Source organism: Lontra canadensis, unplaced genomic scaffold, assembly GCF_010015895.1.
Source record: "Lontra canadensis isolate GAN:19392208 unplaced genomic scaffold, GSC_riverotter_1.0 scaffold180, whole genome shotgun sequence".
Classification (NCBI taxonomy): Eukaryota; Metazoa; Chordata; class Mammalia; order Carnivora; family Mustelidae; genus Lontra; species Lontra canadensis.
The window spans coordinates 1,226,124-1,239,645 of record NW_022631174.1 but is presented as its reverse complement, the minus strand read 5'-3'; the positions used below and the strand labels follow the sequence as shown (position 1 = coordinate 1,239,645).

The 13,522-nt window shown below is 43.6% G+C and overlaps 1 protein-coding gene across 3 annotated transcripts in view; it reads right to left on the bottom strand.

Annotated features, from left to right (window-relative positions):
- The window catches only part of SMG6 (SMG6 nonsense mediated mRNA decay factor), a 237,758-nt gene extending 224,238 nt beyond the window's left edge, over positions 1-13,520 (bottom strand). Inside the window, exons 1-6 of one of the 3 annotated variants that reach the window (XM_032846751.1) lie at positions 13,306-13,520; positions 9,216-10,956; positions 8,486-8,678; positions 7,875-7,985; positions 4,548-4,654; positions 4,213-4,291 (exon numbers count right to left, since the gene is read on the bottom strand). In XM_032846751.1, coding sequence (XP_032702642.1) covers positions 4,213-4,291; positions 4,548-4,654; positions 7,875-7,985; positions 8,486-8,678; positions 9,216-10,956; positions 13,306-13,393 — 2,319 coding nt within the window. In that variant the 5' untranslated portion in view covers positions 13,394-13,520. Of the gene's footprint in view, positions 1-4,212; positions 4,292-4,547; positions 4,655-7,874; positions 7,986-8,485; positions 8,679-9,215; positions 10,957-11,593; positions 11,699-12,421; positions 12,625-13,305 lie in introns of those variants that run through there. The other 2 variants (XM_032846750.1, XM_032846752.1) reach the window with 2 other exon arrangements.
- Positions 13,521-13,522: the final 2 nt, after the last annotated feature.

Genomic DNA, 13,522 nt, shown 5'->3' with positions numbered 1-13,522 from the left:
AAAAAGAGGGACAGAGGAAAAGAGCTTGAAAGGACCACCAATTTAGGTCAGAGGTCTGTGAAAGAAAAATATACCAGTTTAATCAGAATGGCAAAAAGCCACTGAAGGAATCAATGAAGTTGTAAGACATTATGATCAATGCTCAAAAATCAGTTATATTTCTATATATTAGTAATAAACAATCTTTAAAAGAAATTAAGAAAATAATTCTATTTACAATAGACTCAAAAAGAACAACATACTTAGGAATAAGTTTAACCAAGGAAGTGTAAAACTTATACACTAAAAATTATAAAGCACATCTGAAAGAAATTAAAGAAGACCTAAATAAATCAAAAACATCTGTGTAAATACTCCCCACAGCAACTACACAGTCAATGTAATTCCTATGAAAATCTCAATGACTCTTTTTGCAGAAATGAAAAAGCTGATCTTAAAATCCATACAGAATTACAAGAAACCCCAAAGAGCCAAATTCATCTTAAAAAAGAAGAACAAAGGTGGAAAACTCATATATCCTGATTTCAAAATTTACCACAAAGCTACAGTTATTAAAACAATGTGGTGCTGGGATAAGGATAGACATACAGATCCATACAAGAGAACTGAGAGTCCAGAAACAGACCCAGGCACCAACTGATTTTCAACAAGGATCCCAAGACTATTCAATCGGGAAAGAACAACCTCTGCAACAAATGGCACTAGGAGAACTGGATATCCACATGCAAAAGAACGAAGCTGGACCTCTATTTTACACCATATGCAAAAATAAATGAAAAATGAATCAAAGATCTAAATATAAAAACTCTTAGAAGAGGGGCACCTGGGTAGCTAAGTCACTTAAATGTCCAATTCTTGGTTTCTGCTCAGGTCATGATCTCATGGGTCATGAGATCGAGCCCTGCATCAGGCTCTGTGCTCAGCGGGGAGCTGGCTTGAAGATTTGCTCCCTCTTAAGGCACCTGGGTGGCTCAGTCAATTAGGCGGCTGCCTTCAGCTCAGGTGATGATCCCAGGGTCCTGAGATCGAGCCCTGCATCTGGCTCTCTGCTCCGCGGAGTCTGCTTCTCCCTCTCCCTCTGCCTGCCACACTGCCTACTTGTGCTCTCTATCTGTCAAATAAATAAATAAAATCCTTAAAAAAAAAAAAAAAATTATCTCCCTGGCCCCTCCCAACACATGCATGCATGCACCCTCTAATAAATAAATAAATAAATAAATTTTTAAAGATTTTATTTATTTATTTGTCAGAGAGAGAGAATGCGAGCACAAGCAGGGGGAGCTGCTGCAGGCAGAGGGAGAAGCAGGCTCCCTGCTGAGCAAGGAGCCCAATGTGGGACTCAATCCCAGGACCCTGGAACTCAAGCCGATGCAGGGCTCGATCCCAGGACCCTGAGATCATGACCTGAGCCGAAGGCAGAGGCTCTAACCCACTGAGCCACCCAGGTGCCCCTGAAAGCAGGATCTTAAAGAGATTTTTGTACACTCACATTCATGGCAGCATTATTCACAATGGCACTGAGAGACAAAGTGATAAACAAAATATGGTATATACGGGGCGCCTGGGTGGCTCAGTGGGTTGAGCCTCTGCCTTCAGCTCTGGTCCTGATCTCAGGGTCCTGGGATCAAGGCCCCAATGTCTCTGCTCAGCAGGGAGCCTGCTTCGCGCTCCCCACCCTCCCCACCTGCCTCTCTGCCTACCCGTGATCTCTTTCAAATAAATAAATTAAATCTTTTAAAAAATATATATGGCATATACACACAACTGAGTGCTCTTCAGCCTTAAAGAGAAAATTCTGACACAAGCTGCAACATGGATGGACCTTGAGGATATAATGCTAAGTGAAATAAGCCAGTCACAAAAAGACAAATACTGTATGATTCCACTTATATTAAGTACCTAAGGTAGACAAATTCAGAGACAGAAAGTAGAAGGGTGGTTGTCAGTGGCTGGAGGGAGGGGAAAATGAGGAGTTGCTTAATTAATGGGTATAAAGCTTTAGTTTTGCAAGATGAAGAGAGTTCTGGAGATTAGTTACACAATAATGTGAATGTAAAATGGGTAAGATGGTAGATTTCATCTTATGTATATTTTACAATTTTTTTTTTTACTTTTTTTAATTTAAGAAAAAAATGGGCAAAGGATTTAAATAAACATTTCTCCAAATGGCCTGTAAGTGCAGCTCAACATCATTAGTTGTTAGGGAAATGCAAATCAAAACCACCATGAGATACTACTTCAAAGTTTATAGATTTATAGATAACCACAAAATGATTCTAAAGTTGTTGTTTTTTTTAAAGATTTTATTTATTTACTTGACAGATAGAGATCACAAGTAGGCAGAGATGCAGGCAGAGAGAGAGAGAGGAGGAAGCAGGCTCCCTGCTGAGCAGAGAGCCCTACGTGAGGCTCGATCCCAGGACCCTGAGATCATGACCTGAGCCAAAGGCAGAGGCTTTAACCCACTGAGCCACCCAGGCGCCCCGATTCTAAAGTTTATATGGAAAGGCAAAAGATCCAGAATAGCTTACACAATACTGACAAAGAACATGGTCGGAAGACCGAACTACCCAACTTCATGACTTACCATAACGCTACTGTAAACAAGAAAATGTGGTACTGGCCAAAGAGACAAACAGATCAGTGGAATGGAATAGAGAGCCCAGAAATAGACCCACACAAATACAGCCAGCTGATCTTTGACAAAGGAGGAAAGGCAATTCAATGGAGAAAAGATAATCTTTTCAACAAATGGTGTTGAAACAACTGGACATTCACGTGCAAAACAAGGAATCAATGCCACAGGCCTCACATCTTTCATAACAATTAACTCAAAATGGATCACATACCTAAACGTAAAATGTAAAACTATACAACTCCTAGAAGGTAACACAGGAGAAAATCTAGAAAACTGTGGGTTTGGTGAGGAGTTCTTAGATATCACAATAAAAGCAAAATCCACAAAAGAAAAAGTTGGTAAGTTGGATTTCATTAAAATTAAAAACTTCTGTTCTGTGCTAAATAAATGAAAAGATAAGCCACATACAGAGAAAATATTCACAAAATTTACATATCTAATAAAGGACTGGTATTCAAAATATACTCTTAAAACTCAACAATAAAAAAACAAACAACATTGGGACACCTGGGTGCCTCAGTGGGGTTAAAGCCTCTGCCTTCAGCTCAGGTCATGATCCCATGGGATCGAGCCCCGCATCGGGCTCTCTGCTTAGCGGGGAGTCTGCTTCCTCCTCTCTCTCTCTCTCTCTGCCTGCCTCTCTGCCTACTTGTGATCTCTGCCTGTCAAATAAATTTTAAAAATCTTAAAATAAAATAAAATAAAAATAAAGCCTCTGCCTTCAGCTCAGGTCATGATCTCAGGGTCCTGGGATCGAGTCCCACATTGGGCTCTCTGCTCGGCAGGGAGCCTGTTTCCCCCTCTCTCTGCCTGCCTCTCTGCCTATTTGTGATCTCTCTCTGTCAAATAAATAAATAAAATCTTTAAAAAAAAATTTAATTCAAACATTGTATATCTGGGCAATGAAATTTTATAGCACTATGGAAACTCTGCCTGCTAAATGAGCAGATTAGCTGCTTTATACGTCAATTTTTAATATCTACCATTGACCTTCCCCTCTTCAATTCAGCTTCCTTATGAGGGGCTGTTATCAGCTCCCAAGGTTCTCTGTGAGGCATATTTAGCGGAGTTTGATAAGATCTAGGAAGATATAATTTGGCACTAAGTGCTTCTGCTAAGAAGGCTCCTTAAGTGAAAACTTAAGGGGATAATATGGGGAAAAGCAGTAAGGATCTCACTGGTTAGAGTCAGTTAGGACTTTAAGGAAAAGTGGTTAAGAGAGCCTTATTTTCCTTCTGGAAATGAGTAACCTCATTCAACAGGATAGGGAAGGGAAGCAAGACAAGATTCAGAGCAGAAGCCTTAGTCAAAAACAAAAAGTGGTGTTTGGCTGGAGCATGAGTATTGTTAGGAACTTCAGTGCAATGAAACAGGATGAAGCACAGGTTCAACCGGAGTAGGGAATCACTGACAACTCATTTCTGAAAGTAACAGGAATGTGAGGATGGCAGGAAAGGGTATTTTTTAAGTTTGGTTGTTCAGAGAATTCGAGCTCCAGGAGCTGACACTATCAAAGTCCATTCTTTCTAAGACACTGCCTGCAAAATACTTCCCCTGTCCATAGGATTGCTTACCGTATACACTGCCAGCAGAGCCAACTGGTTATAGGGGCGCCCATTCTTGGGAGCAATATGCTGGGCCTTTAGGTACCAACTGGAATAGAAAAACAGTAAAAAATGCTAGCTCCACATCAACGCTTTCCCATTTCATTACCTCATAGCCCTAACTGCTTAAAACATAAGCTGAAGTGTTAGATGTAACTCTGGAGTGGTAAAGCCTGATTACAAAGCCCAAAAGGGACACCTGTAGGACCTTCCACATGAAAGGCCGCTCGGTGGCCCATTGCTCTTAATAGGGCTCAGCTTAACGCCACAAGGAAAGAGAAGCAATGAATAAGAGGCAAAAGTACCTGCGTGCTTTCCCGTAGTTTGCTGTGTCATTGGCTTGTTCCCGATACCTAGCGATATCTCCTTGGCAAATCATACATCGCTGGGCACTGATCAAAGCATATTTTACCTTCAGGAAAAATGATCAGTTAGTAGTATACCCAAGAAACTCTAACGTCAACCCCAAAGGACAAGGATAGGATCAAGGTGATAGAACAGCATTAATAAGGCACTAGTCAACGGGGCGCCTGGGTGGCTCAGTGGGTTAAGCCTCTACCTTCGGCTCAGGTCATGATCTCAGGGTCCTGGGATCGAGCCCTGCATCAGGCTCTCTGCTCAGCAGGGAGCCTGCTTCCCCCTCTCTCTCTCTCTCTCTCTCTCTCTCGCCTGCCTCTCTACCTACTTGTTATCTCGGTCTGTCAAATAAATAAATAAAATATTTTAAAAAAGTATAAGAATAAGGCACTAGTCATCCTCAACAAAGTAAAAAGTTTTCGGTCTAAACTTGCCTAGCGAAAAACAGCCAACGATGTGATGCAAATTTTAATGAGAAAGAAGGCAGAAAAGAGGAGGTCATTCTTATTTCAAGTCCCAGGTAAACAGAAGAAAACATTCTGAAACCTGGAAACCAGGAAACCTAACTCTCTATGTAAGAGTTGTGTGATCTTCTGTGGGTCTTTGGAACTGTTTTGGGGACTCAAGTTTCTTCATCTGAATATAAAAATGCATACTCCATAGGGTAAGTGAAGAGAGTAAGTGCTAAATACTTCACAAATTATAAAGTGATATACAAATACTAAAACAACTGTTGATTCTGTTATTTTCCTGTCTCACTATAGTCTCTCTCTCCTCAAACTATTAATATCCTGCACTGTGTTACTGCACTACATTCACTTTGCAAAACAGTAACAGTTACCTAAAACGGTAACACAGTTACCCTTTACCAAATACCTACAAGACTGCCAGTCCCTGAGTAGTTCTCTCTCCCTCTCTATACTTCTGTTTTCTCAATAATGGGCTTGGCATCTGTCCCTCCATGAGAAAACAACAGAGTAGACCCTTAACAATCCCAAGACATGTATCAAAGGAAAAAAAAAAAAAAAAACCCTACAGAACATCACCTCATAACATGCAATTCCACTCCACACAAGAAATTAACACATCACTGAATAAAGAACAAAGCTTCAGGGAGAAGTAGATACTGTCCCTGAGGAAGGCTCATCTACTAGCTAAATAGCCACTGCACATCAACCTCCTAATACATAACAAACGTGTGCCTCAGCAAAGTTCTATACCACTACAAGCCATATACCGTCAGAGTCCCAACTATTCCACACATGCTCTGAATGAACACCAAGAACACTTGCAGTTAGCTGATAAAGGAACCAAGAAAACAGATTATGTTTCCATCCTACAGCACTCTGCTATCTCAATGGAGGGGAGTGGGGGAGCCAAATTCCATCAAAGGCTCTCCACTATCCTTCGGATGAAGTCCCAGATGATCTAGCTTCTGGTCACCTCTGCAGCACCACTTCCCCCCTCTTTCTCTGCACCTCAGTTAGACTAGACTTTTCTTGGTCTCCCTAACACACCACGCTCTTTCCCACTTCAGGACCTGCACATATACTACTTCCTCTCCATAGAATATTCTAGCATCTTCCCATACACCTTCACCTGGCTAACAGCTCAGGTCTTCAGCCCCAGCTTAACCGTGACTTCCTCAGTCTTCCATGATTCTCTAAACCCCTTTACCTCATATCCCCATCATGACATCCTTTGCAGAAGTCACTGCATCTGCAATTACTAATCCACCATCTGTACTCACCCCTCAGCAAACTCTAAACTCCAAGAGCTGGGATCATGGCTTTCTTGTTCCACAATGAATTATGTGTCCTAGAAAGACACATGGCATGTAGGAAAGTCTTAATAAATACCTGTTGATTAGTAACAGAGTTTGTGCACAGCAACCATCAGGAGTAGAAAGGCAAGAGGAAGTCTCTGCTTCATAAATCACATGCCTTTCTCTTATGAATCTTTAACCTCTCCCTTTCCCCTGACCCTTTCCTCTCAATGTATAAATATGCTTAAGCCTCTTCCAGCTTAAACACAAACTCCTCTTGACACTATGTACTTAACTATCTTCCCTCCTTGCCTTCACAGCCAAAATTCTTAAAAGAATAGTCTATATTACTCCCTTCATTGTATCTACTATCCCACATTTCATTCTCTGCAGTCTGTCTTCTATTCTCTCCAACTGAAATTAATTGTGATAAACTCATCCAATCCAATGGACACTTTCAGTAATCTCATCACTCAAAGATTCTACGGCACTTGACAATTCTACCCACCACTACCTTGAAATTTCATTCCCCCACCCCCAATCTCTGGCTGACAGGACAGGGCCTGGCCAGTATCCCAATATCCAAACTTCTGCTTCAACTATCACTTATACACTGATGACTTCTGAATCTATAGAACCAGGTTAGCTCTTTCCCCTGAGCTTCAAAAACACCAGGATATTCATCCATTCGTTTTCAAGTTCATACATTTACGCAGAGCCAAAACTGAACTAACCTCTTCCTCCCAGCCACTCTCCTAGGCTATAAACTGAGAGATGATCTAGACTCCTTATGCCTCCTATCTCACCATTCACACAAATCAGCCAGAAACTCAATTCTATTTCCCTTATATCTTTTCAATTTGTCTCTTTTCCACCTCCACTACCTCTACCTTAGTTCAGGCCTGCAACCTGACTCTCCTACCTCCACTCTTGCCCAAATTCATTCATTTGCCAGTGACTGGTTCTAAGAAGAAATCTATGCTATCCATTTAGTGAAAATCAAGCCATGGCTCCTCGCTGCTTTCAGAATAAAGTCCAAACTCTTCAGTATGGCATACAAAAGCTCTAACTTCGGCATACAAACTCTTCAGTATGGCATACAAAAGATCTAACCCTTTCTACTTCATTAGCTTTACCTCCTGCAACAGGCCAACTCCACATTACAAAAACCATCATACTGAACTTCTTACACTTTCCAACAAGGCCTGATTCTCTCTTGCTGTGCCCTGTACTACCCCTTCTACTCCTCGTCAGGTTTCAAGACTCGACAGTCTCTCAGACATCTCCCTTGACTCCACCAGTCTGAATCAGGGTCTCTATGCCCCTTCCACGCTGTATATATAACATCACCATAGTACTTAATACATGATAATTGCTGGTTTAACTGGTCTGTACCCCCACTGGACTGTGTCTTTAGTTCTGTATCCTCAACACCTAGCGTAGTACCTAGCACATAACACTAGACAAATGCTTACAAAATGGATGATTAAAGATAAAGAAGGGGGCTTACTGTCTTGCGTAATGGCTTGCTGCGAATGGCAAGACCATCCATGTAGTCCTCCAGTTTGAACTTGTAAGTAACCTGCAGCTTCTGAAGCAAACTATCAAAGAAGTCACTACCCTATAAAGACAAAAAATAAGAAAAAGCTGAATCAGACTGTTCTGATCCAATTTACCCACCAGAAACTAGAGCAAATAACCTGTCCACAGTTCGGCTAATGTTCAGCCATCCCATCTAAAGAAAGGCATACACAGTATTTAGTGGTCACCAACTAAACACAAAACAAATTCATAGCATAAACCCCTCTATGGTTTTAAAAATATGCACGCGTGCATGTGCATGCATACACACCCACACACACCCACACACACCATACACACTTTCTCTCCCCCCAGCCACCCACCCCTAAACAAGACATTCAAAAAATTTCCAAGCTCAGAACTAACTCCAATTGCCAATAAGTTATGGTTGCAAGGAAGCAACAGGGCAGGTTAGGCCCAAATCCAAGAAAAGAGCATAGTTTTTTGTCAATGTTCTGCTATACATCATCATTATTTCAGGTGATAAAAACCCATCACAGCTAAAGCCTTTATCCTGAGGACAAAAAGATGATGGTTTACCTCATCCAAGAGCTCCAAAAGTCTGTTCCGAATCTGCTCAGGGTTCTCAACATTCGGATCCTTGAGAAGCTGCCTGAACTTCTCAATCACCTGATAGAAAGCATTCTTCCACAGGATCTGATCCACATTCTGATTATCAGAGAACTCAATATCTAATAGGATACAGCGCTCATATAGCTGCAGCAGTTCAGCTCTGGAATAAAATACATGCAACTTCTAGCTCCAAATACACCACAAGAAAGGCTAGACCCAAGATCTGAGCTTCTTGTAAATTAAACACCTTCCTTGGCAGGAAATCCAAAATGTCACCAGGTATAGTACTCATGTGCCTTTTCATTCTGCACAGCAGAAATGTCATTCTAAAGACGGTTATGTCTAGGAAAGTAGTTTTTCCCCATATGTCTCTACCTAAATTTAACAGCTGAAATAAGATCTTCACCACAAGTTATATGTTGTTCACTTCTTGGCATTCTGGAAAGTCGTTCCTTTTCCATTTCCAGATTCCATGTTCTCTTAACAATTTTTTTTTCTTAAAGAAAGAGTGGGAAGCATAATCATTTCTAAGACTAGAAATAAAATTTTCTGTTCTTTTTCCAAGCCCCTTCCTTACAAAAATCAATGTGAAAGGGATTTAATACCCAGTGCCTTCCCAAAGAAGTTCCTACGTTTCTCAGCCACAGGAGCCTACACACTTCCAGCTTATCCCCACTTCCCTCTAGCCAGGATGTACCTGAGCTGTGCCATCTTCTCCAGGCCCTCAGGACTGATCCGGTCCCTGGAGAGCAGGTTGCTGAGCTGCAGTTCCTGGTTGTCAGCCACCCGGAGAAGCCTATGCAGCTCCTGCTGCTGCATGTTCCTCATGTGCTGTTCCATCTCCTCAGGACTCATGGTGCTGGCAGGGAGAGGGCCACAGACGTACTGTCCTGATGCAGTTGGGTAGCCTGGGTAGTAAGGCCCAGGGTACACACCATTCGTAGGGCCCACGGGGTACTGCAGAGGGCTGTAGCCGGTATAAGGATACTGAGAGGCAGGGCCTGGTGTCCGCGGGTAATAATAAGGGTTGTCAGAGTTTTGAAACTTATAGTAAGATGCTTGGGCCTGGCGGGAATCACCCCAAGAGGTAGGGCTGACTTCATCATCAGTGTCTAAGAAATGTAGCTGGGGTGTCTGGCTCTTTAGAGCAGGTTTCTGATCAGGATTGTTTGGGTCCCATAATCGTCGAGTGGTGCCTCCTCGGCCCCAACTCCGAGATCCCTTACTACCAGATCCAAATAAAAGCCGAGGTCCCAAAGGTGCAGATTCTGGAGAACCCGCTGAACTGACAGATAGGGTGGTATGGGCGGGAAGAATTAGAATGCCACGTCCACGGCCTCGAAGTTCTTGTTTCAGGTTTTTGGATTCCTGCTTCTCAGAGCCTTTGCCCCCACTGCTTAAGCCTTTGTCAGGCTTTATCCTATCCACATCCTCCCTGGATGATCTCACCATGGGGGAATCTTTGTTCATGGTTTCTGCATCAAAGGTAACACGGAGAGTGCCTCGATTTTCTTTCCCATTGCTTTTCTGCTCTCCCTCCCCACGGCCAGACCAGCTTCTTTCTAAATGTTTCTTCCTTTCCGAACTCCTCCTGGGTCCATCAGGCTCATCAATTCTGTCCTCATCTAAAGAATCAGTTGAAGACATAGATACTTGCTTCTTCAGGCGTGGCCTCTCCTTGGCCCGATCCTGTCGGCGGCGGCGACATCCACTATCGATCGGGCCAGCCCCCTCAGCACTGTTGTTGCTGCCCGCAGAGCTGGTACTACAAGTGCGGTAGCGGTTCCTTCGTTTGTCTGAGCGGGAGTAGCGTTTTGCAGAACCTGGCTTCCCCTGTGCCAGGTCATCAGTTACTTTCTTTATCCCCTCCCCCTTCTCAATCCTCTTTCCTTTTTCTCCCTTTGCAGCCCTTACTCTGTCACCATTTAGGCTCTTCTCTGCCTCATCTTTGTCCGGTTTATTCACAACCTCCTCTTTCACATTTCCCCTATACTCATCTTCTTCTACTCTCAGTTGCTCCACCTGGTTGAGGATTTCTTCCTCACCCACCCTGTTAGTCGTTTCTTTGGAAAGAGCCTGCAAACGCCTTCCAGGCTGGTAGATCTGCATGTCAGGTTTCTTTGTTCTTTTGATAATTCTTAGACTTCGGTCCTCTTGTCCAGAAGTCCTAGGAAAGGACTCCTGTGTCCCAATAGCTTCGGGGTCTACAGGACCATTTTGATGTTGGTTATCCAGTTCCCTGCAGACGTCTTTAATGAGCTGGGTACCATTTCCAACAGCAGAGGAATCTCTGTCATTAACAATTTCATCCTTAAATTCATCACTCCCAGAAGGTTCCTTGATTTTAGGTTTGTTCCTCAGTCGGGAAAGACCAGGCTTATAGATTTCCAGATCTGGGCGCCGGTTATCTCTGCGTTGCCTGGGCTCCTTCATGTTTTCTATGATGTTAGAGTGAGTGTTGGGAAGGAATAGGTAGAAGAAAAGAATAAAAGGGGAGGGAAGGAAAAAAAAAAAAAACCTGTCATTCTGCTTAAGTAACAGAAAAGCCAAGCAAGAATAACACTTCAAAATGCTAATATTGGCGAACATGGGAGGAAATTTTTGAAGAAGCAGAAATTCTAGTAGGTTTACAGTATTTGTTTACCAACTGGCAAGGCTAAGGACTTCATTATGTTATCGCTATCTACACTTGGATTAGAGAAATAGGAAAAACAACAACAACAACAACAACAAAATACTCTCTTGTGTTACCCAAGTCATATCCAGGTATCCAAGACCCCAAATACCTTATCATTGCCAAAATAAAAGATGTCTAACTATTTGGGCATCAGACTTCTCTCTGCTATGGAGTCTTTGGATCCATTTTAGTCTTTTCTTCTAGTGCTTCTAACTTTTTTGAAGGGTGGCAAAGCCCGTTTTAACATAGTAGTAGCTGCGGGTAAAGGAGAAAAAGAGGGGTATGCACAAGAATCCATAGTTCTGGACATATCTGGGAGAAAAAATGTGCAACTCCAGTCTCTGAACTTGGCCAGGACAATCCTCCTCTTTTAGGACACCAACTGCCCAAACACATACCTCTTGTTGAAGCAAACAGGAAGCAGTTCCTTTCACATTCTTCAACTCCACTCATGCTCATCAACTCTCTAACAGCAACCAATAGTCATTCCAAGGAAATACTGCTCAGACTATCATCATTAGAATACTGCGACTAACTGCTACTATGATGTGGAATATGAGAAGGAAAAAGTTCCATAAAGGAGCTTTCTCTGGAGGATGATGGAAGTATTGTGACATGCTCCCAAAATACCAAGGACTGCAGTATTTAAAAATAAGGGTACAGGACTTTTGAAACTACTCTTCCAGGCTCCCTAAACTTACTGAATGACAAATAAGCAAGTATCTATTTTTTGTATTTGTTACCGTTGCCTATTAAGGGAAGAGACTACTACAAATAGCCATGAAACTTGTCAAAAGGAAACTGACAGGAATTAGTGAGATTAGAGTACTCAAAACAGAATGCTTTATAAAATCCTAGTATTGTTCTGGGCAGAGAGGGGTTGGGGGGGGGTTATGGACATTGGGTAGGGTATGTGCTATGGTGAGTGCTGTGAAGTTTGTAAACGTGGAGATTCACAGACCTGTACCCCTGGGGGAAAAAAATATATATATATATGTTTATAAAAAATAAAATTATTAAAAAAAAAATCCTAGTATTGTTCTATAAACAACAATACAAACAAGCCCATTACAGAAATAAATAATATCCTCCAGCATTTAACTCATAGGTGTAACAAAACAGAAAGCAAAAACACAAAAACCCCTGAAGTTTAAGATACTGCTTCAGTGTTTTCAAAAGCTTAAAAGACTATTTCATCAAGTATGAATAAAAGCAAAGCAGCTTACCTCCAGAATAACTGACCCTCAGGAGCCTTTGTAACTTAGGTGAGAGGTGGGGAGGAGGAAGAGAAAAGCTACTACTATTCAGAGCAGAGGGAGAAAACACCCTGAATAATCCCATTCAAACGACCAACGAAAGTCAATTTCACAGACTTTGGCCACAAGCCTGCAGAAGCACAACTACCATTCTACACAACTCCACCACCCCACAAAGGAGAGATGATATACTAGAATCTTCCTTGGAGCTTTCCTGGCGTAGATGGAGACTTTAATTTGCAAGATGAACAGTCTCTCTGATAAAAACTGCTCTCACACATGCCAAGGGCAAACCAGAGTACAGTGAGCTCTCTACCGGAGGTCCTGGATCCCTCCTGTGGCGCAGCCTTCAGAACCCTGCCTTGGGGGAAAAAGTTCGCCAAGGAAGTCTCAAGCTGTTCAATCTTTCTCCTCAATTTCCACAGTTCCTTCTCCCCAACTCTAAACAGATGACAAGGAAGGCATGAGGAGGATTCCTCTGGGAACGACACATCCCAGGGCCTCCCCCAGCCCCCAGCACCCACTCCCTGTCTCGTCTCCTGACGAGTGGGAATCCACAAACTGGTCTGAGAAGGTTGGGGCAATGGGGAACAGTCACCTTCGCGGTGAGAAAGGGGGCGGAGGCAGGAACTCGGGTCGGGCTCTCCCGGAGGGCGCCGGGGCTGGCAGAGCTCGATCCTACACTGGCCCTCGGGCTGGTAGGGCGGCCAGGGGACCGCCCTCGCCCCCCGCCCCCAATGCTGGGGGAAGGGGCGGGGGCTCAAGAGCGCCGCGGACTGAGCTGGGAGGAGGCAGAGGAGGGGAGGGAGGCGGGGCGGGCAGGCCCAACCCAGGAGCTGGGCGGCGCGACTCACCTCTGCTCCCGGCCTGCGGAGCCAGAGCGGCCAGAATCCCTCGCAGCTCCGACGCGGAGATCCGGACACGCTCCAAACCCTCCGCCATCTTCGCAGCTGCTGCTACAGCTGCAGCCACTCCGCCACCGCCGCGCGCAGCCAGGAAACCACGACGGACGGGCGGCGCGCGCGCTTACCCACCTCCCACCCGTGCCCCCGCCCCCTCCCGCCTTCCTCC